At 37.6% G+C, this 24,477-nt stretch overlaps 1 protein-coding gene across 4 annotated transcripts in view; it reads right to left on the bottom strand.

The window, feature by feature from the left end:
• Positions 1-1,675: 1,675 nt before the first annotated feature.
• Positions 1,676-24,477, bottom strand: part of KLHL5 (kelch like family member 5) — a 77,243-nt gene continuing 54,441 nt past the window's right edge. For 3 of the 4 annotated variants that reach the window (XM_026508746.4, XM_026508742.4, XM_026508743.4), the window contains 5 exons: positions 22,191-22,415; positions 17,729-17,891; positions 11,606-11,818; positions 7,783-7,954; positions 1,676-2,951 (listed from right to left, as the gene is read on the bottom strand). In XM_026508746.4, coding sequence (XP_026364531.1) covers positions 2,895-2,951; positions 7,783-7,954; positions 11,606-11,818; positions 17,729-17,891; positions 22,191-22,415 — 830 coding nt within the window. In that variant the 3' untranslated portion in view covers positions 1,676-2,894. The remainder of the gene's footprint in view (positions 2,952-7,782; positions 7,955-11,605; positions 11,819-17,728; positions 17,892-22,190; positions 22,416-24,477) is intronic. The other variant, XM_057309674.1, reaches the window with a different exon arrangement.

The following is a 24,477-nucleotide window of genomic DNA, read 5'->3' as shown; positions in this document are numbered from 1 at the left end:
AGATCTAAACAAAATTTCCCCAATGAGACTGAAGAACCAAAATTTTCTGAGAGAGTATGACTGGTATAAATTTTACTTCTAAAAAGCATAAACTTTCTTCATTTTCTTTTTATTAAAATAAATGGTTCCTCATTTATTAAAAAGAAACCTCTCTTTTTCTACCTAGAGAAAGAAATAAGAGTATGGACTCTCAAGTGCGGAGTGCCTGCATTCAAATTCCTGTCCTACCACTTACTTGCTATATACAATCTTGGGGTTAACTTCTCAGTGCTCCAGTCTCCTCATCTGTAAAAAGGAGAATAATAATGGAACCTACCTCATAAGGTTGTTGTGAGGATTAAGTGCATTAATGTGTGCAAAAATCTTGGTTCTTAATTCATACTAAGCATTCAATAATTATTAACAAATATTATTTTTATAAGGTCTCACTAATTGAGGTTAAAGAGCATCTAGACATCATCATCAATGAACAAGCAGGTAAAAGTCAAGGCAGCAATGTTGGATGACAGATACAAAGAAGAGTCATATTTTCCTCGAGATTTATAAGACCCCAGACGAGCAGAAGAATGAATGTTTTGGCGAGCATTCTGTCACTAGAAAGAATTGATTCTCTTTATTATTATTCAGGAAAGCAGGTCCTCTTGACCACAGTTGATCTTTGAACAACACGGCTTGAACAATACAGGTCTGCTTATATGGGGATATTTTTTTTCAATAAATACAGTACAGTACTGTACATATATTTTCTCTTCCTTATAATTTTTAAAGAACATTTGCTTTTCGGTAGCTTACTTTATTGTAAGAATACAGTATCTAATACATACATTATACAAAATATGTGTTAAGCAACTGTTTACATTATTGGTAAGGCTTCTGGTCAACAGTTGGCTATCAGTGGTTAAGTTCTGAGGGAGTCAAAAGTTATATGAAGATTTTTTTGCTGTGTGGGGAGTTGGGACCCCTAACCCCTGTGTTGTTCAAGGGTCAACTGTACAAAACTGTATTAAAAAGGCCCTCTATCAGGGTAGAAAAATCAAAGGCACTGTTCATGAATCCCATAAAGGAAAGGAAGGTCCAGAGAGGAGAACAAGGTCCTTTACTTTAACATGAGTCTGACCTCCATTGTGGGCCACAGGAAATCAGACAGTGGATAGTGAGTTTTCAAAGGAATAATCACAAGTATAAATCCTGTCCTTGTACAAGTATAAATTCCTTTCGAATCGCAGGCCTAAGCCTCCCCAAGAAGGTGACGATGTGCTAACACATTTCTGCTTTTGATTTTTTTTTTGTTTTGTTTCCTATAACTTTTCCTCTTCTTTTCATCTCTCTTCCCCTAAATACATAAATATACTCCAAGTCTGATCTCTCCTTGTCATGAAAATAATTGAATTTATATCCATAATATAATGAATACGGAAAATATTAATGTATTTTTCATTATCACTATTATTTTCTTTGTGGCCACACCAATACAATGACTACAAGATGTGCTTTGGGAATGGAAGTATTCAGTTTCTTGGTTTCCAAGGCAGAAACATTTCAAGAGCATTCAAAATTGTCTCCCTCCCACCCCACCCCCCACCAAAAAAGAGCTTGGTTTAATTTTTAAAGAAAGCAACTAAAATGAAGTCTACCTTGATATAAAATGTAAAAGCACATTAACCACACCACTGTATTTTAAAAGATGGGAATTTAGTTTATACTCATTTTTATATTAAGACATAAGTTAATGACTTTTATATCTTAAAGGATTTATCATAAAATGTTACTGCCCAGTGCATTTTTGCAGACAATAAACAATTCACTGAGAGTATTAACATTCACATGTGTAATTGGAGTTTACAAATGTACAAAACTTTGGGTAATAAACACTTTAAACTTCTTTTTCAAACATTCAATAAGCCCATTCCCCTTCAACTGTTCGAGTACAAAGAAACACAAAGGGTTACTAACTGCAGCAACATATAAGAAACAAAGCAAGGGAGGCAAATCCAGATTTGAGAAGATAAGAATATCCAAACAGTTCTGTCAATATCAAAAGACAAAATCAAAACATCTTTTATAATAAAAAAGAAAACAAATCCAAATAATTAAGTACTACTTAGGTGAAAGAACATTTTAGGGTATATAACATTTATTTCCTCTACATAAATTTGCATATCTTAAGTTAATGCAAAACACCATGTTTCAATTCCAATTTGAGAATATCATAACACGTAGCTCTCAGTGCATCTCAATATAATAGGATGAATATCTTAAAAGAATCCAGAGATCATTTTGTTTTCATTTGGTCATTATTGTTTTAACTCTTGTTTTTCTTTATTCATGAGACTAAGCCAATTGAGAAATAAAATCCACAATCAAAGCGTATATAATGCAGCTATTTCTGAAAAAACTGAATATTAGCATAGTGTTTAGTATGTCATTAAAGCAGCGGTTGTGGTTAAACAAACGGATAAAAATTACTGCAGTCCATGGACGATAAAGTTACAAAGCAAAGGTTCAAAGTGTTATCTTGCATATGTGCATCGTAGTAAAAGAAATCTGGATAATGTGAGTAAAATGTGATTCATTATCAATAAATGACATGCCCAGCTACCACTGGTTGCGGTTAGCAGCAGCGCATTTGTCATGTTATGTCAGGGACATAGGTTCACAGTCCCCCAGCTGTAGTTCTGATTTGCTGAGAAATGACTTACTGAGAAATGTAGGGTTTAATCCTGGGTCATCCACTCGTTCCTCCCTTGTTTTACCACCTTTGCGTTGAGCCCGGGCACTCCGTGCCCAGGAGTGCGGCATTGCAAATGGGCTAAAAATGCATCCATTGGTAGGAGAATAATTTTACTAAATTCATAAGGAAGACAGTATCTTCATTTAGAAAACAAAGCACTATATTATAATTTGACAGTTACAACGCAAGCCCCAGCTCTCCCGAGGCACAGTGGAGCAACCTAAAAAAAAAACACAACAAAAAGACATATTTGTTGGGTGTGTAGGTACAACCATACTAGTCGGTAAAATACTGAAATAGTCTGTGCTTGTCAAAGAGCTGCTGGTGAACGCTGCTGCCCCAGCCTTACTGTGGGGCCCGGGCCCCTCCTCCAAGCCCCCTGCTGCTGTCAGAGTTTCACAGACTCAATTGCTTAGGATATATCACATTATTATGCACTATTCCCTTCTCTTTCAAGGTAACTCTAAAAAAACATATATATATATATATTGCTCAGGACTTATTCCACCTGAAACACTTTACTTGGCCAACAGGATGGAGGATATGGATAATGAGGAAATGTGCAACACTTTGTGACCAATGTGGCGAAAATATCAAGTATTATCTAGAGGGCCTGTGACAGATACGCTGTCTCGGAGCACCGCAGATTCGCCGCACGCCTGGCTGCTTTTTCCAGGGGCACCAGTCATCGCACATTTACCGACCGCCTTCTCCGTGCAGAGCTGGAGAATCTAAGCCCAGTCTACCACTTTTTAGCACAGTAAATAAATAATAAATACGCCTCCTCCAGCTCCCTAGGAGTAGAAACAAACTTGGTGAATAAACTCTATGATGATGAGAAACAAGGGCAGGGTGCTAGGGAAAGAAATACAATCTTAGTTTACGGATAAGGAGTAATTCCTAACTCTTTCACTTATTCTTTTTTTTTTTTTTTTAGTACCCTAGACACCGAGGCATCCAGAGTGAAACTTAGTGTAGACAAAGATAGTTTTTAAAGGATTACCTTGAGCAGAGTAAGACCTAAGAATTAAAATGACAGTATTTAGGGAAAGGGTGACCAATACAAAGGACTGAGAAAATTTGTTTTGCACGTATGTATGTGGGGGCATGTAATAAAGTGTTTTTGTCAAATACATGATATCAAAATGACTCCCTCATCGGGTTGGCCTCTCTCCCCACCTTTCCAGACCAGAGTGGATTTTAAGAACACACAAGATTTCAGCTGTCAGAGACTTCTCAGTTGTTCTCTATCTGAATCGGGTGTTTTGATCATTGCTCTGTCTCCTGGAACAATCAAATCGCCTGCTCGAAAGCCATACCTACCTACAGTTTTCTAGCAGTAACCTCTAAGCCATTTCAGTCAAAATGTCTGTTTGTAATTGGCAGCTTTTCTCAAAACACCGAAGACCTGAAGTCCTTACACTGTGAAGAGTTGATGTTGCCGTGACAACCCGCCAGAAAGTTCAGCTTAGAGTATTTACTAAATACAAAGCAGTCACCTCCTGCTTTGGGTCAAGGTGGGTAGCAGGGTGGGTGATGGCTTCAGACTTTATAATCTCATTTCGTTCCCTGAATAAATGTCCTCTTATCCATTTGTTGGAACACTGAATGGAAAACATTTATGTTTCAGATTCTACAGTTATAAGTTCAAATTTAGATGCTTAAAAGTAGTAATAGAGGTGACATGCAAACAAAATGGCTATGTGGTCACAGATTATTAATTTTGATAAGATAATTCAATAATTCAGCATAAACCATTAATTACCTGTAATAACAAGTCTCAAATACTGGCCAAAAGATTTCTTTATAACGAGCCTAAGAGCATAAATGAAATACATCTTAGAAAAAGAGATTCTTACATCTCTTTTTTGGGCTCCTTGATTATCATTCACATTGCCATGGCTGGCGGGAGGCTGATGGTGGATAATCACATAATTTCTTTTTTTAAATTTTTATGTATTTACATATTCATTTTAGAGAAGGAGGGGCAGAAGGACAGGAAGAGAGAGAAAATCTCAAGCAGACTTCCTGCTAAGCACAGAGTCCAGCGTGGGACTCATTCTCACGACCCCAAGATCATGACCTGAGCTCAAATCAAGAGTCGGTCACTTAACCCACCGAACTACCCAGGTGCTCCAATCACATAATTTCTGATGAAATTCTGTAGTGCCGATTCATGCTCTCAAATTATCTCTTCTTCCCTCCATCCAGTGACCCCATTTAAACTTAAGAAACAAGATCAAGGTCACACACTAAGTCCCTATTTCTATCCTCTTCATTTAAAAACTCCCTGTCCCTTTCTACACTCATATTCTCATCTTCTTCTCCAGGCTTGGAAGAGATCTTTCCTCCAGTCTGAGGAAGACCAGTCTTTGCTCTCAATTCTGTTTCCTGCCCTTCTTTCAGAAAAGTGTCCTTCAATGCTGCTCTCTCTTTCTAGCATCTGGAATCTCTACTCTCTAGTTTTCATCTCTACTGTGAAAAAGACCTATGGCTCAAATTCTAACTCTACCACTGATTTACTGTGTGACTTGGGTCAACTATTTAACCTCTCTGTGACTCAGATTCCTCATCCAATAGAGAGACCCTGGTACATAAAATGTGTTCGAGTAAATGTTAACTTTCTATCATCATCATTATTTGAAAATTATATGCCCCTCCACCTCCCGCATTTACTTATTTTTCTCCTTACTTTTTACACTGTGTGGTGGTTTCTGCTTCTATTACATTCTCAAAGGTTCTTAAAACATCACGAATGACAAATTACCTTCATTCATCCTTACCCGTTGAAAGTCTGTATCCTCTCTCTAAATGCTCTATTCTGTTATCTTATCTAAGACACTTTCTGGTCATTCATTTGCTGTTTTCTTCAGAAGTTGAACCTTTAATCCAACGCAGTAAGTGTAGAAAGAAAGAATAGACTGGAGGTGGTAATATCTCTTGAATCCATCTCTAGAGTTGACACCTCAAGCCTTACAAGTGAAGCAATCTTCTAAATGTTTTATTTTTATCCAGCTTTTGCTTCCCCTGCCTTTAATCCAACTTATCCTGTCCCCAACTGCCACATGAACTTTTTATTACTGTGTCACTCTCCTGGTTAAAAGTCTCCACTGGCTTCCCACTACCAAACTCTTGAAGCATGGCCTTCACCGACTTCCATCCTGACCCCAACCTGGCTCTCCAATAAGAATGTCCACAATAGCCAAACTATGGAAAGAGCCTAGATGTCCACTGACAGATGAATGGATAAAGAAGATGCGGAATATTATGCAGCCATCAAAAAATGAAATCTTGCCATTTGCAATGACGTGGATGGAACTAGAGGTTTATTACGCTAAGTGAAATAAGTCAATCAGAGAAAGACAATTATCATGTGATCTCACTTATATGTGGAATTTAAGAAACAAGGCAGAGGATCATAGGTAAAGAGAGGAAAAAATGAAACAAGGTGAAACCAGAGAGGGAGACAAAGCATAAGAGACTCTTAATCATAAGAAACAAACTGAGGGTTCTTGGAGGGGAGGAAAGAGGGGGGATGGGATAACTGGGAGATGGACATTGGGGAGGGTACGTGTTGTAATGAGCACTGGGTATTATATAAAACTGATGAACCACAGACCTGTACCCCTGAAACCAATAATACATTATATGTTAATTAATTGAATTTAAATTAAAAAGGGGGAAAGAAAAAGAAGTCCTACTCTTACTAATCAAGGATCCTTATAACCAGCTACCCTTCCTTGATATATCTTGCATATTTCTGCTTCAGTGACATTTCTTTTGTGTTTTCTCACACAATTTCCCATTTCTTTCTACCTTTTTGAATTGGATCAATTCAAAGCTTAGCTTAAGTCCAACTTCTTCTCACTAAAGCACTCTCAACAACCATTTCATTTTTTCTCTTTGATTTCCTACACCACTCAATGCCTACACCAGGGAACACTTGCTACCGACTGTTCTACCTTGCGGGTTCTCCCCTTACACATGCAGATCATACCTACTTAAGTAGTTAAGTTCTATGGCAGTGGGGATTCTTCTAAGTTTTGTTTTCTTGACAGTACTTACCATTGCTCCTTGTATGTAGGAAAAGCTTGGCTCAGTTAAATATCTGAGTTTCTTTCAGGTACCAGATACTGAATTGGGGCACAAAATTCCTAATTCTGTTCTTGGTAATGATGGAAACAAAGATCTCAAAAGATCATTCTTAGAAGTACTAGGCCCTCCAGAAATAGACACAGCTGGAATTCCTTCTGTTAATAAGCTTGCCAGGTCAAGTTTCTTACTTGTTAATGTAATTTAAGATTGCCATCTTTATTAGGTAATGCCCAGACATTTCATCTGCTCCCAAATACCAGTGGCTTGAGTATTTAAAAATTACTGTTCATCTAGGATGATCAGTAGGGGAAGAAAGGGATAAAGAAAGGGGGGATAATCCGAAGGGGGAATGAAACATGAGAGACTATGGACTATGAGAAACAAACTGAGGGCCTCAGAGGCGAGGGGGTGGGGGAATGGGATAGACCGGTGATGGGTAGTAAGGAGGGCACATATTGCATGGTGCACTGGGTGTTATACGCAACTAATGAATCATCGAGCCTTACATCGGAAACCGGGGATGTACTGTATGGTGACTAACATAACAAAAAAATCATTAAAAAAAAAATTACTGTTCATGTATGCCTAAGTGGTTCACATTTTTCTGATTTCTATCTTTGTTTCTTATTTTCCACAATCTCCCCTCCCTTTGCCATAGCTCTCTTGTGGTCCTATCTGCTCTATCAATACTAGAACAGCTCATCAGTTCCCAGTAAGCAAACGGTGGCAGATCAAAACTATTAATAATTTCTCTGAGTATTAACTTACACTTTAAAGATGATTTTGGATTTTAATTATGTCATAAAATTAAACATTCCTTATTTCATATATTTACTCAAAAGATGACTTTATCATGCTCATGCAATATATTTTGATATTGGATAAAATTAAGAAGATCATTTTTACCATTTTAATAAAAACAGGGAAGTGTAATAATGAAAAATTAAATGCCATACCTGGGTCCACTCATTTGTCTGGGGATCATAAGCCTCCACGGTATTAAGATAAGTCTGTCCATCATACCCTCCAACAGCATATAACTTATCACCAAGTAAACAGACCCCCACTGCATCTCTGCTGATGCTCATGGATGCCACTGCAGTCCACATATCTGTTTTGGGATCATATCTGAAAAAAAATTTTAGAACTGGAGCTGACACTGTTCTCACAATATTTTTATGTAAAAATAGTTTATGGATGAAAGACTCACATGTCAGACCTGATACCACAGAACTCCTAGAAGAAAACATAGGGGGTAAGCTCCTTGACACTGGTCTTGGCAATGGTTTTTTGGATTTGACACCGAAAGGAAAAGGCAACGAAAGTAAAAATAAACAAATGGGACCACATCAAACTGAAAACCTTTACATAGTGAAGGAAACCACCAACAAGATGAAAGGCAACCTGTGGGGTGGGGAAAAGAATGTTTCCAAATCATACATCTGATAAGGGGTTAATATCTAGAAGATATCAAGAATTTTACAACTCAATAACCACCCCCCCCCCAGATAAACCACTTAAAAAATGGGCAGAGGATCTCAACAGATTTTTTTCTAAAGAAGACATATAGATGGCTAATAGGTACACAAAAAGGTGCTTAACATCACTAATTACCAGGGAAACGTAAATCAAAACCACAATGCCTGTTACCAAAAAGATAATAACAAGTGCTGGTGAGGATATGGAGAAAAGGGAACCCTTGTGTACTGCTGGTGGGAATGTGAATTAGGGCAACTGCTATGGAAAACAGTATGGAGATTCCTGAAAAAATTAAAAATAGAACTACCATATGATCTACTAATTCTACTTCTAAATCTAAATCCACATAATTCTACTTCTGGGTATTTATCCAAAGAAAATGAAAACACTGATTTGAAAAGATGTATGTACCCCCATGTTCACTGCAGCACTATTTACAGTAGCCGAGACGTGGAACCAACTACGTGTTCCTCAATGGCTGAGGGGATAAAGAAACTACGGTACACACGCGCATGCACATACTAGGATATTACTCGGCCATAAAAAGGAATGAACTCTTGCCATTGCAACAACATGGATGGACCTTGAGGGCATTATGCTAAGAGAAACAAGCCAGAGAAAACAAGTACCTATGATCTCACTTATATGTGGATGCTAAAACAAAATAAAAAAAACTAAGCTCATAGATTGGTGGTTGCCAGAGGTGGGGCATGGAAGGGGTGGGTGAAGCGGGGCAAGGGGGTCAAAAACTAGGGACAAATTTCTAATTATAAAATACATGAGTTATGGGGATGTAATGTATAGCATGGTAATATCATTAATAATACTGTACCGTATATTTGAAAGTCGCTAAGGGAGTAGATCTTAAAAGTTCTCATCACAAGAAAAAAAATTATAACTATATATGGTGATGGATGTTAACTAGACTTATTGTGATCATTTCTCAATATATACAAATGTCAAATCATTATGTTATACACCTGAGACTAATATAATGTTATATGTCAATTACATCTCAATAAAGAATACCTACATATCCAAAAACACCTGGGAGAGGCAGTATAGCAAAGTGGTTAGAGAACGGGCTTTGGATTTGGGCTGAAGAATCTTGAGCCATTATTTCTCCAATCACTAGCTCTATGGTATTGTAAAGGTACTTAAAATCTTTACATCTTGATTTCTTTATTGGTGAAAATACTGCTTCCCACATAGCACTGAGGATTAAATGAAAATGCATAGTAAGCATTTGATAAATGTCATCTTAAAGATGAGTTGGCTCATTTATTACAATTTTTTCCTATTGGCAAAGAATACATTCTTGTAGCAAAAATTCAAAGATTACAAAAATATATAAAAATGCAATAACTAGCCTCATTTCCTTCCAACTTTAATTACAGAGTCAAGTGGTAACCACTATCAGCAGTTTGGTTTGTATTTGATCTTCTAAATATTTCACTTTTTATTCTTAGGGCTCGAGATGCCTATTTCAGAACATGTTTTTTATTCAGTCTTTTTCTTTCTATGTAAAACATTAACATTTTTTTCTCTCAAGAAAATAAAAATAGTTTAGTTCTTTAAGCCTACCCTTTATCTTATTACTTTAGATAAAGTACATTTGAACATATTTTAGAAAAATATCAATATTTTCCTGAAAACTTTTAACTCACAATGTTATAGATTCATTTAGTAAATCCACAGCACTTGAACTATTCCAAAGAGCTAAAGTAAATACTGAAAATTGCTTTAAGATTTTCAATTGCTGGGGCGCCTGGGTGGCACAGCGGTTAAGCGTCTGCCTTCGGCTCAGGGCGTGATCCTGGCGTTGTGGAATCGAGCCCCACATCAGGCTCTTCCGCTAGGAGCCTGCTTCTTCCTCTCCCACTCCCCCTGCTTGTGTTCCCTCTCTCACTGGCTGTCTCTATCTCTGTCAAATAAATAAATAAAATCTTTAAAAAAAAAAAAAGATTTTCAATTGCCTACTGAAAATCTGAGGAAGTCAATACGTGAAGCTCTGTGTAAGATGGCTTATGGATGCAATCATTAAAGCTGTCCACTTTTGAAGCTTCTTGTTCCTTTCATGAAATATATTCACTAGAACAGCCCCAAAAAGTTGTCTAAGAGCAGATACATCATGCTAAAATGTCCTATATTGCTTCTAATACCTCTTGCACAATGAACAATCTTTCACTGGGTGCAGTACTGCGGTGAGCCTGTAACTTATGGGGTAAAGTATACAAAGACTTCCATATCCTTTACTGGAGTATAACAAGCAGCAAGAGTAGTCTGGATTACTTGCTCCCTAACACAGCTGAAATGCAGGTATAACTTTCCTGCGTTCTCAAAAGACAATAAACCAACCCTCCTTATTATTTCACAGAAAGCACTCATTGTCATCAAACCTGCATTTCACTTTTTCGCTTTTTTCCAATCATGTATAGTTAAATAACACATGCGCGCGTGCGCGCGTGCACGCGCGCACACACACACACACACACACACACACACACACACACAAACTTCCCATTGCTCTTTAAAATCCAGAATCCTTAAGACTCTATGTGATCTGCCCCCATCTCCACCCTAGTCTGCCTCCTTTTCTGCCACTGTCTCCCTCACACCCTGTTCCCCAGACACAGTGGCCGCATTTCAGTTTTCTGAAGGAACCATATCCCCTTCTGCTTTGGAGTGTTCATACACGCTCCCATTGACTCCACCTCCTAAATCCATTCGATTCTCTCCATTCCTTGAACTAGACTAAAGATAACAGATGGGAGCCTGAACTATTGTCCAAATCGTCCATTGATGTTAGGCTCTTTACCTGGCCCCATACTTGAGTTTCATGAGGCCAGTCTGAATGACTTGCGTAAACTTTAAGCCATATTAGTTTTTTATTTTATTATTTCATAGTATTTCATTCTATCAAACTGTGTTAGAAATGTTCCTCTCCTTTTCACTACTTATTTAGCCTCCAGCCCTAGTCCTTCTCTCTGAAATTCATCAAACTCCTCTCCTTTTCCTGTCAGGTACAGTATCCAGTATAAAACAGGGACACAATTAGTGTTTGTCATGTGACTCAGTTAATAAATTATATAATCAATTCCAAGGTAAATTTTAAGTAGGCAGTAATATGATGAGAGAAGAATCTGAGTAAGCTGTTAGGAGAAAGACCAGGAGATGGCCAGAGCAGACCACCCATTTTACAAAGCTGTGAAGGAAATGCCTTGCATGGGGTAGATGTTCAATAAGGACACATTCATTTGTCTGGAGTATCAGACAAAGGTTTCCCTCTCAGGAAATTACCTCTCCACACAGTCTGAGAGTCTGGAAGTCAAGTTGGATGCAGGAGCATCGTGTCCTCCAATCGCATACAGCAATCCATTCCAGGTAGTTACTCCTACTCCCCCTCTCCTTTTTGACATTTGTGCACAGAGTGTCCATTTGTTAGTGTGAGGATCAAAACATTCTACTGATTTGAGGCAAGAACTTCCATCGCGACCACCAACTGCATAAAGTCTATAAGAACAAATGGGATAATAAATAAAAAAGAGTACCATCATTTATGATTAAGACACAGGGATGATTCTTATGGTATTTCATTGCATTTAAGGTGCCATAGATTATAAGACACACTGTCAACTTATGTGCCATCAAGAAAGAAGATAGGCTACCAATTATATGACATATGTCATATGTGCAGATATCACTCTATATGTACATAAAAAAGAACAAACTCACATGAAAGCAATGACAACTATTTCTGACAAGTCACCACTGATTATTAGACGCATCACAATTTTAGAGGCATAACATGTGTCTTAGAATAGATAAAATGTGGTACATAAATATACCATGACTTATTTCTTAAATAGCTAAGATAGGACCAGGTTATAAAGGAAAGAAACTAACCTTCTCTGCACCTACCACAGCTAGACATTTTACATGTATTAATTTCATCATCTCAATGATGCTATGAGAAACCATTTATATTCCTGTTTCATGGGTGAAGAAACAGGCTCTTGGAGATTAAGAGGCTTATACAGGGTCAGAAGCAGAACCGGGACGCAGTTAGAGTAATGAGCATTTGTACTGTGAGCAGTCATCTGGGATATTCTCGTAGTAGTGAACTAGGAGAATGAAAGGATTGCTTGAAACAGTGGCATAGAAATTAATATTTATTACATATGAACAGTGATCCTTCATTAATTTAAATTACTGCAGAGAAAGATACTATAAGTTATCTAAAATGGATATGGTATATTAATGTCCTAAATGTTGCCTAGTAGATAAATTTTAATTCATTACCAATCAATATTCTGCATTAATTTAAAAGTCTTTTCCTCTGACCTTAAAATACAGATAAAATATTATATTTTTCTAATAGCTTTTTCAAAAGAGTAATAAATTCAGATCATTGCTTATATAAAAGTCCCCACATTTTGAAATTACAAATGCCTTAGTATCTATTTTTTTTTTTTTTACCTCAGGAAATAATATTTGAACTATACCAAGTATCCTCCAATTAAAGCTCTAAGCATTTATATTTGGGTAAATATGTATATTTTAAAGACATCGTTCATTTTAATTCATCATGTAAAGTATACTATATGTCACTCAAACTGGTTCTTTAGTGAGAAGATGACCGTATCTTAGACAGCAACATATGGGTGTACCAATATCTTGTTCTAAGCTTTATATTAATAGTATGGAAATTGAAATTTATTAGAAACTTTGTTAAAAGTTTTTATCTGTCAAAAACTACTTTTTTGTGTTATTGTTCTTAATATTAAACTGTTCTCATTTTTAACTAATACTTGGTAGAATAATTGTTTGAATATGGATCACAGAAAATCAGAAGACATCAACAACTCTAAGAAAACATGCATAATTAAAAACATGTACACACATGCATGCCTGTGTGCTTGTGCCTGTGTGCGTGCACGCACACACACACACAGATTCAAGGCACCGTCCCCTCTTCAGAGTGAACTCATGGGTCTCAATGTGAAAAGTGGTGTAGTACAGGGATTAAGAGGTGAACTCTGGAGCCACACTCTGCATTTGAACCTTGGTTCTCACACTTACTAGCTCTGACAGTGGACAAGTTATTGAACCTCCACCTGCCTGAATTTCATCATCCAAAACATCTCTAACATCATAGGATTCTTGATGACCAAATTTAAAATACTTTGACCAGTGCCTTACACATGGTAAACATGGGGCAAGTGTTTAAGGGAAAAAATTCTGTCTCTATTTATATTCTTTTAGAAAATGGCATTTTTAGATCTTAAGTGTACAAACATTTATACTGAGCTAATGCTAAGGGCTAAAATGTACTGATACCACTTTCTAGAGAAACATTATCTCAAACAATGGTTTTCAAATTGTTTTCTAAGAATAGGATTCTGTGGAGTACTTGAGGAGGTCCCCAAAATGGTGCATTTGAAATTCAAGTTTTGTTTTGTTTTTAGAGACAGAGCGTGCACACATGTGTGCGCTCCCGTGCAAGTGGGGTGGGGGGAAGAGGGAGAGAGAGAATCTCAAACAGGCTCCAAGCTCAGTGCGAGTCTGACGCAGGGCCCCATCCCACGACCCTGAGATCACAACTCAAACGGAAATCAAGAGTCTGACACCCAACTGACTGATCCACCCAGGTGACCCTGAAATTCAAGTTTTCATAATTTTCAAAATGTCACCTGGCTCAATTAAATGCCATACAAGATTCAGAACTCATCTCTTTTCCCCATGACAGTATCTATCATAATAAAAAGAGAAATATTATGTCAAATTGTGAAATTGCATCAAATTGTATTATACTATACACTTTAAAATAAGACTTAGTCTTGCCTGACTTATAAAATTATGATCAAGAATGCAAGGGGTTGGTGGATATTGAGATTTAACTTAGGAAAAAAAAATTTCTACTACTCTCAAACCACATCAACAATTTAACTGAAAAGTTTCCTAAGAGTCCAATTCTCTAGTAATTAAAGTAACTGTTACCATTTTCAGCTACTGATCTGTGAATCAGGATTTTCTTTATACTGAACAGTAAAAACGAAACACAAAGATAATCTGGGTGTTCTTTAAAACAGACTTGTTCTTCTACATTGATTTTTATAATAAATACATGCTACAAACTTGAACTTAAAATAAATTCAAGGTAAGTTTATAATAAACTTGAGTTTCTATTTGCCTCAAGTATTGAGGTTTTTGTAAGGTTTCATTTGAAAGAGAGATTCTACTGCCAAAAATATTTGCCAGCCAGTGGCTTAAAAGTAGCCCGAGCAATTGGAATTCTAAATAAAGTTTCTTTCTCTCAAACATGGTAGAAAAAAAAATTTTAACACTGAAATTTTCAAGATACAGGATGTAACTCATAAAACATTCAAACAAGTTCTTCTCTAAAGAAACAACTATATTTTACATTAGGAAGCATTATAAAATAAATTAAAATAACAAAAACAGTAGTTAATCTAGGCTTTTCATTTTGTAGATTAAAAAACTGAGGCACAGAGAAATGATTTATTCTAAATCATAAAGGAGTAGTAGAGAAAAGATGCATAGTTATTTTTTTTCAATCAACTGAATACTTTTTAAAAAAAACAACATGATTTCTTTTTTTTTCAGATTCTGGGTATGTACCTAAAAATGGAAACCAACAAAATATTTTAAAATATTGCTACTTCATTTTAAAGCAAGCTTAGAGGGGCGCCTGGGTGGCTCAGTTGGTTAAGCGTCTGCCTTCGGCTCAGGTCATAATCCCAGGATCCTGGCATCGAGCCCCACATGGGGCTCCTTGCTCTGCAGGGAGTCTGCTTCTCCCTCTCCCTCTGCCTGCCACTCCCCTGCCTGTGCTCTCTCCCTTGCTCTCTCACTGTCAAATAAATAAATAAATAAATAAATAAATAAATAAATCTTAAAGAAAAACAAAGCAAGTTTAGAAAAGTGCTGTTTGATAGACTAACACATCCTCTTCTTGGGGGTGATTAAAGCACCATTGCATCTAAGTGGTACCAGAACATTTTTTGATAAGGTTGTACACTTCAGGTGATGTTCTAGGTACCAAGCTAGGTGTAAGGAACAAAAAGTCAGACCAGGTCACTGAACACCAAGATCTGCTATAAGAGATGGACCAGTAAATAACAACAACAACAGAGTGGTTCCTGCTGTAATACAATCATACACAAATTCTGCACAGTGAAATGCTGAGAATGGAATGGACAGTTTGCACAGGGGGGATGAAGTGTTCCAGGGAAGACTTTTGAGTAAGTTTCAAGGATGCTGAATTTGCCAGGTACACAAGTGGGGAAACAACACTCTAAGACAGATGGAATGAGTTAAAAGAGAATGGGAGTATGAAACAAAATGTATTTTTCACAAATAGGTTAGTTTTTTAAAAAATATTTTATTTATTTGAAAGAGAGAGAGAGAGAGAACATGAGCAGGGGGAAGGGCAGAGGGAGAAGCAGACTCTGCATTGAGCAGGGAGCCCACCATGGGGCTCGATCTCAGGACCCTGGGATCACGACCTGAGCCAAAGGCAGATGCTTAACCAACTGAGTCACCCAGGCGCCCCTCAAATAGGATAGTTGTGCTGGAGTGTAATAGGAACAGGTAGAGGAGAGGGGAGTGGAGAGATGTGGACAGAGGCAGGACCATAAAGGAGGCTTAGTCACGTAAGCTACTGAAAGCTTTTAAGCAGGAAGGTGACATGGTCCTATTTGTATTTTAGGTAGAACATTAGTAAGTCTCTAAAATGAAGGACGAAAGGGAGAGAGTTAATATTAGGGGCAAAGGAACCAGTTTGGGAGATACCCCAACAGAACCGTTAAAATCACAAAGTAGATATATTGTACTTTCAAAATTAAATGTCTTAATAATTAGTAGATGAGAGATCTTCAGCTTCTGATATAATTCTTTGATTGTCCCAGTGTCAAATTCAATAAATTGTACCTTAGATGGGCTAAAGACTTACTTCTTGTAAGAGAGCAAGAGACGGTGAGAAAGTAAGATATTTCCATGCCTAGAAGTTAGAGCTGATGTAGTTTTAGAAATTAGATTTTAGAGAAGGCAGCTATTCTTTTGTGCTGTTAGAAATAAATATTTCTAGCCAGAAACAAAGGCTAGGAAATATGCCAGTGAACAAGAATTAGATCAATGAACTAATTCCAGAAATTTTAACTGAAGGGTCAAAACTGAGAAGATACTGTTAGTTTTCTCTCTTTTTTCTCATTTACTAGATTCTTTGGTGACTGACTCTGCTACCAAAGAATGAGGAAAGATATGTAGTGACAAATTTTGAAGTTCTTTCTTTAGCTAAACAAATGAAGGGAAGGCTGTGGAGATCAGATACATTTTAAAAAGTGAGTTTCTTTTTTTTTTTTTTTAAAGATTTTATTTATTTATTCGACAGGGATAGAGACAGCCAGCGAGAGAGGGAACACAAGCAGGGGGAGTGGGAGAGGAAGAAGCAGGCTCATCGTGGAGGAGCCTGACGTGGGGCTCGATCCCAGAACACCCGGATCACTCCCTGAGCCGAAGGCAGACACTTAACCGCTGTGCCACCCAGGCACCCCTAAAAAGCGAGTTTCTATTTCTCTATCTTATCACTTGCAACAGTGCTAAAAACATAAAACGTAGGACATAACTAATAGGTCCTGAAGAACCAAGACCTTAGGTCATAAAGTATAAAAGTTTTACTAATATTTCCTCATTTTTCTTTTACCAATCGATCAATACAATTCTACATATAATTTTAAGTCTCTTTTAACTTTGATTCTTTCCCCTTTCTGGAAATGATGATAAAGCATTTTAAGGGAGTAAAGGTAGGCAACAAACAACTTTTACTTAATAACCACATAGGGCTTCCTTTTATGGAAGAAAGGCCTTTGATATGTGTTTAGTCTCTGAGTTACCAAGAGTTATTGGTGATGGTTCTGTCCAAATCTGTTAACTCCAGTTAGACTAGACAAGAGCCAAGGGAGCACCTTTCTAAATCCATTTCAGTTTCCAGCAGTTTACCAAGATAGGAAAAAAGTAAAAGTAAAGATAAGTCAGTAGAAGAAATGGAAGGAATTATTTAGAAAACACTGAGAGGGCCTATACCACATTTAAAACACTATATGCTTTAAAGCTATATAAACCACCAACTTTTTACTATATTGAATATTTATATAAAACTTCTTCACTCAAAATAACTTGAAATTTATAATATCTGCACATTAGAATGACAACCTAACATGGTGAGTTATTTATATTTAGAACTACAATAAAAAAGAGACTATTTTAAAGTCTGCATCACTCTGAAAGTTTTTCTCTTTTGGGATTTTGTGTATTTTTTTAATGCATATTTTTAAGTTAGGCGATATACCTCAATAAATTTGGTTTATTGTGTTTTAAATGGAATTTTAAATATTTCCTTACTTTCCACTTAGTACTGCCACACCAACTGTACTCCTGGGGGTGGACATAGTAGCGACAAAATTCCACTGGCGAGCCTGCGGGTCCCATCTTTCCACTGTATTCAGATAGCTCCAGCCATCATGTCCTCCGACTGCATACATGGGGCCTTCCAATACAGCCACACCTACAAGGAGACAGGAAAGGAGCAATGACTTCAGATTTGCTTCTAAGTCTTAAAGATCACATTTTAATTGAAATAAAAATATACAGTTTACCACCCATGTTTTCATCTATGAGCTTTATGGTTCCAGGTCTTATGTTCAAGTCTTTAACCCGTTTTGAGTTTATTTTTGTGTTTGCTGTAAGGTAACAGTCCACTTTCATTCTTTTGCATGTGACTATCCAGTTTTCCCAGCACCATTTATTGAAGACTGTCCTTTCCCCATTGTATACTCTTGGCTCCTTTGTTGTAAATTAGTTGACCACATATGCATGGTTTTATTTCTGGACTCTATTCTGTTCCATTGATCTGGGTGTCTGCTTTTTTTTTTTTTTTTAAGATTTTATTTATTTATTTGACAGATATAGAGACAGCCAGCGAGAGAGGGAACACAAGCAGGGGGAGTGGGAGAGGAAGAAGCAGGCTCATAGCGGAGGAGCCTGATGTGGGGCTCGATCCCATAACGCCGGGATCACGCCCTGAGCCGAAGGCAGACGCTTAACCGCTGTGCCACCCAGGCGCCCCTGGGTGTCTGCTTTTAAGCCAAATACCATAATGTCTTAGTTATTATAGCTTCATAGAATAGTTTGAAATCAGGGAGTGTGATGCCTCCAGCTTTGTTGTTCTTTCTCAAGTTTGCTTTGTTATTCTTTTTTGTTTTCTTTTGATTTTTTTGTGGCTTCATACAAATTTTAGGATTATTTGTTCTATTTCTTTGAAAAATGTCCCTGACATTTTGATAGGGATTGCACTGAATTGGCAGATTGCTTTGGGTAATACAGTGAAGCTCACACATGCAAATTTAATTAAGGAAACATTTACGGTAAAGATACCTGGTTTCCTTCTAGCTCTTCTTGGTTGGTAGGTGGGTGGGTGAGGAGGGAAAGCAGTACTACAGCTCTGTTCTAGTAAGTTTCAGAGTTCCAACAGTCAGAAGTTATTTAAAACTATACAAGATGCACACATTGCCATATTTAAAAGATTTTTCAATAATTCAGATTTAAGATATATCTGAAAAATCATTTTTATTCCTTTCCCCCTATTAATTCAAATTCATGAGATTTTACTGTAGTTAGACTTGATACCACAATCTATTGGTATGATTCATTACCAGGGAACCAAGCCAGATTCATTTGTTCCCTTACTCAACAAACATCTATTTAGTTTTTATTAAGAGCCAAGCACTTAATAGAAGATAACAGATAAGGGCCCTGCCATCATGGACCTAATATTTTAGTCAGGAAACAGGCAAATATATTTCAGGTATTAGCAAGTGCTAATAAGAAAAATGGAACTGAGTAGAAGGGTAGGGAGGGTCAGGGGAGACCTCTTGGAAAAAGTGACATTTGAACAAAAATGTGAATGAAGTTAAGAAACCAGACATAGAGATATCTGAGAGAAGAGAAAGTGAAGGGAACAGTATGTACAAACTACACACAGACACGCACATATATAGTCCCAAATATATAATAAATACATCCAATTAAGTGTGTATGTGCATGTAATTAATGAAAGAGCTGGAAGAAAAATTGATAGGTCCATCTAGTTCAACTCCTTAAACAATATCTTTGAAAATAAATTTTAGCAGTAGAATCACTTCTTCAAAATGAAATCTTTATTTAATTCTCACATGTAAGAGATAAAAGGAGTGTTTCCTATGTAAGAGTTTCTTTTATAAGTTCAAATTTGTAACATTGATTTATTATAAGGTAAATAAGTAAGAACAAGAATGACAGAAAGATTTGGGGAAAAAAAACTTCAAGAAGACATTTGAATCATATGATCATTCTCCTTGAACTTGCTTCAATAAAGCATTTTATATGGTACCTAGAATTACTGACAATATTCTACGCACAATCTAATCTGCATAAAACATAGCTGGATTATGGGCATTCTCATTCTATGTACATAAGAATTTACCTTAAGTTAAAGTTAAATTTCTTTTCTCCATCATGAGGGAAAGTATGCAGGTGAATTACGCTGTTGATCCTAGATTTTATGGTCAACCCAAGTTTTAAGTCATATTCATGCTGATTTTAAGATACATTCCCAATAAGTTGATTTTACGGACTCAGGATTATTACTTTAGTTTTGTTAAATTTCATATAGTTAATTTTAAGCTCCCCTCTCAGTTCCTTACCCATAACCCTCTGGTTTTACTTCCTTACCAAACTTGAAACTTAAGATCACCTTGAACTGAAACCTAATTGCAAATAGTAGCATCACTCGCTGCTTTGATTTTTTTGCTATACCCACTGTCAGACCAATTTTCATCCCTAGATAATTTTCATTACTGGCTATTGGCTTTTTTTTTGGCAGCCTCTACTCTGGTGCTCAGCATTAATAAATTCAATGTAGTACGAAGGCATGCTATCTAAACTGAACTATGACTTCATTGCTACTCATCCATCTTTTAATTCATCTTTTATGGTGAACTATCAAATTCTTTATTGCAACTAATTTAAACTTTTTCCAAATTGTGATACATTGACAATATGGTCACAAATTCTTCCTATCACTGAATGCACACCTATTTTCATGTGACTGTTTAGCTCCTCCCACCAAGAAGAGTAGTGTCCATCAAAAGATGAATGGATAAGAAAGATGTGGTATCTTTCACACACACACACACACACACACACACACACACACACACACACACACACATTACATTATGAAAATGATGAGATCATGCATTTGAGATAACATGAATGGACTTAGCGGGTATTATGCTAAGTGAAATAAGGCAGACTAAGAAAGACAAATGCCATATGATTCCATTCATAAATGGCACCTAAAAAATGAATAAACAAAGAACAGAATCAGAACTATAAATACAGAGGACAAACTCATGGTTGCCAGATGGGAGGGTATGGGACGTTGGGCAAAATGGATGAAGGGGAGAGGAAGATACAGGCTTCCAGTTATGGAATGAGTAGGTCATGGGAAGAAAAGGCAGAGCATAAGGAATACAGTCAATAATATTGAAATAAGAATGTATAATGGGACAGATGGTAGCTATACTTGTGGTGAACACAGCATAATGTGTAAACTTGCCAAATCGCTGAGCTGTACACCTGAAACCAATGTAACATTGTGTATCAACTAGACTCAAATAAATATAAATATGAATATAAACAGAAATACATATATACATACAGAAGAACAGTCTTTTTCTCTACTCTTTGAATCTGGGCTTGCCCATGTGACATGTTTTGGCCAGTGCAACATTAGCAAACATGAGGCAGGCAGAAGCTTGAAAAGTCTTTGGGCACTGTGGCTTGCCTTCTCTTGCTGCTTTTTGAAACCCCGTGACTGCCACCATGTGAAGAAGCCTGACTAGCGTTCTGAATGATTAGAGGCATGTGGCCCGGTTGTCTCTGTTGCCCAGGCCAACAACCTGCCTACCACTTACACATGTGAATAAGGCTATCCACCATCACCTAGCTGACCTGCCAGCCCACCGGAGATCCATGAGAAAACCCAGCAGAAATCATCCAAGGCAGCCTGGACCAGAAGAATGGCTCAGCTGACCCACAGATCCATGAGCTAAATATATGGTTGTTTTAACCTCTGACTTTTGGAGTATCTGTTATGCAGCAAAAGCTAGGGTGATACAGATCATGTCAAGCCCCATCTAATTTTATTTCAAAAAAGATAGGTCATGTGATACAAGACCCCAAATTATCTTCTGTCATCTCAGAGTGAGCCATCAGTTCCTTCAGAGTAAAGACAGTGTCCCCTTCATCTTTGTATACCTACTGAGCAAAGAGTATGGCACACAGTTCATGCCATCAATGTCAGTTCAGTGAAGTATTGAATAAAAGAATGAAAATTCTCTAACATTATAGTCTCTGTGCCACCTCAAGATTTCTCTGGGTTTTTACTCATTTCTGCTTAAAAACTAGGGGCTATAGATGAAAAACGATAATGCTAAAGATTTTTAAATAAGCATTCCAATCAGGTTAGGTTAACACTGATTGTCAACACAGAACACATATTTTAAAAGGTGGCCATCATGCTATAATAAAATCCTTAAATACCCACATTTCTACTTGAGCTGGTTGCTGTTACATTTATGTATATGCTTGTTTTTCCTGATTCTGCTTCTCAGTTAAGGAGCATGAGAAGGAATGCTTGGTGACTGATTGTTGCTGACTCAGCAGCTGCCACGATGGTCTTTTTCTGCCTGGTACAGAATGTAAAAATGGTGTGGAAGCCTAATGTATGATATCATGAATGAACCTGCATAGTTATACTCACCAAGACCATGCCTGTGGGTGGACATAGGAGGCATCACACTCCAGGTTTTTGTTTTGGGATTGTAGCATTCTACAGTGTTCAAAGTCTTCAGTCCATCTCTTCCTCCAACCACATACAGTTTGTCATCTAACACTGCAACACCAAACTGTAGCCTCCTCCCATTCATATTTGCTACAGGAGTCCACATATTTGTACGAAGATCATACTTTTCAATGCTTGTTGCTCCTTAAGAGTATATATAGAAGTTATGTAAATAAAAATTTTACCATGTTTGCATATTTTATGAATTTATACATATAAAAGTATAACTTTATTAGCATTGACAATAATACTTTTATTATATTTCAGTGAGCTCCTGCATGGTCAGGCCCCTGCTTATATCTCTGACCTCATCTACTATTCTCTAGGACATACACAAGGTTCTGTATTAAAAGGTCAAGTGAGAAAGGATTATTTGTAACAGCTAGAAGTGGGAGGAAAAGCAGGGTAGGTTAGCGTCATGGAAGCCAAAGGAAAAAAATTGTAGCAGGTAGTTTTGAAGGAAGATGGTGGCAGAATAGGAGAACTCTAGGCTCGCCTCATCCCACAATTACAACTAGATAACTATCAAATCCTAAACATCCCAGGAATGAATGTGAAGACTGACAGAACAAACTCCACAACTAAAGGTAGGGAAGAGGTCATACTGAAGATGGTAGGAAGTGTGGAGACATAGCTTGGGAGAGAAACAGATCATGGCTAATGCAGTGAGGAGGGAGCCATGGTCTTGGAGAAGGGTAGGAGACAAACTAGCACACAGGGGAGTGCATGGAGAAAACGAATCCTCTTAGCAATTGGCTTGGCAAGTAAGAGGGCCTGTATTTCATTAATTCTTGCAACCCGTGGGGCTTAAAGCCTGGAGTTTTAAAAGTCAGCATGCTTGGCTCTGGGAGAGCTTGGAGGACATTGGGGCTGCTCCGAAAAAAGAGGCAGGGGAAACAGACTATGAACATAAAGCACGGAAACAATGATCTGAAGAGCACCTGGGGCACACAGTGGGGAGGTTAGCTGCTCATATTGGAGCATGTCCCAGGGAGGCAGCATTCATGGAGACCCCTCAGGGAACAAAGGAACTGGCAGGTGCCATCTCCCCTCTCCTGCTCCTCAGCATAAGCACAAGGCCAGCTGCAGGAACCAGTGCAGCGCCAACACTCACCACTACCTTGCTTACACCAAGCCTTATTCCTTCAACTCCAGTGGAACTGCCCTTCCCAGTCACACTTGCCTTAGTCCCAGCACAGCAGACCCCTTGCCCAGAAGACCAGCCCAAACCCCTGCCAACACCATGTCTGTCAACTGAGGAGTTTTGTGAGGCCTCAGTTCCAATGGCAGTGGTGACAGGTCTCATTTCACAAGCATACCAGAGCACACCTAGTTAAAATGCACCACCTTCAGGTCAGGGACCAAACACTGCCCACGACAAGCAAGGAGAGCCTCTGAGGACAACTGGTCTGAAGGATAAAGTGGCCAGGCCACAATAGCAGAGTACAAAGAGCACACACTGGAGACACTCCAGAAAGTACCAGTCCCTAGGGAACAGGGGACACTACACTGCAGGGCAATATAAGACCTCTTCTTCATAAAGCCATGATCTTCAAGAACAGGAGATATAGCTAACTTTCCTAACATGGAGAAAGAGGGAGACGTAGATAAAACATAGAACTTAGACAAAATGAGAAGACAGAGGAATCTGACCCAAAAGAAAGAACAAGATAAGGCCACAGCTGGAGATCTAAGCAAAACAGATATAAGTAATGTGCCTGATGGAGAATTTATAGCAATTATCATAAGGATATTCACTGGACTTGAGAAAGAAGTGGAGGACATCAGTGAGACTGAGGATAAACTTAGGGAACTCAATGACTCCATCAAACATAATTAACATTTGTATTATAGGAGTCCCAGAAGAAGAGACAGAAAGGTGGCAGGGAATTTATTGGAAGAAATAATAGCTGAAAACCGCCCTAATCTGGAGAAGGAAACAGATATCCGGATTCAGGAAACACAGAGACTAACAAAATCAACAAAAGCAGATACATACTAAAACATATTGTAATTAAAATGGCAAAATATAGTCCAGGCCAATATCCCTGATGAACACAGATGCAAAAATTCTCAACAAAACACTAGCAAATTGAATACAGCAATACATTAAAAAAATCATTCACCATGATCCAGTGGGATCTATTCCTGGGTTGTAAAGGTGGTTCAATATTCATAAATCAACCAACATGATACATTGCATCAC

This window comes from Ursus arctos, unplaced genomic scaffold (genome assembly GCF_023065955.2).
Source record: "Ursus arctos isolate Adak ecotype North America unplaced genomic scaffold, UrsArc2.0 scaffold_9, whole genome shotgun sequence".
NCBI classification, from domain to species: Eukaryota; Metazoa; Chordata; class Mammalia; order Carnivora; family Ursidae; genus Ursus; species Ursus arctos.
The sequence above is the reverse complement of the archived record's forward strand: the minus strand, read 5'-3'. Positions and strand labels throughout refer to the sequence as shown.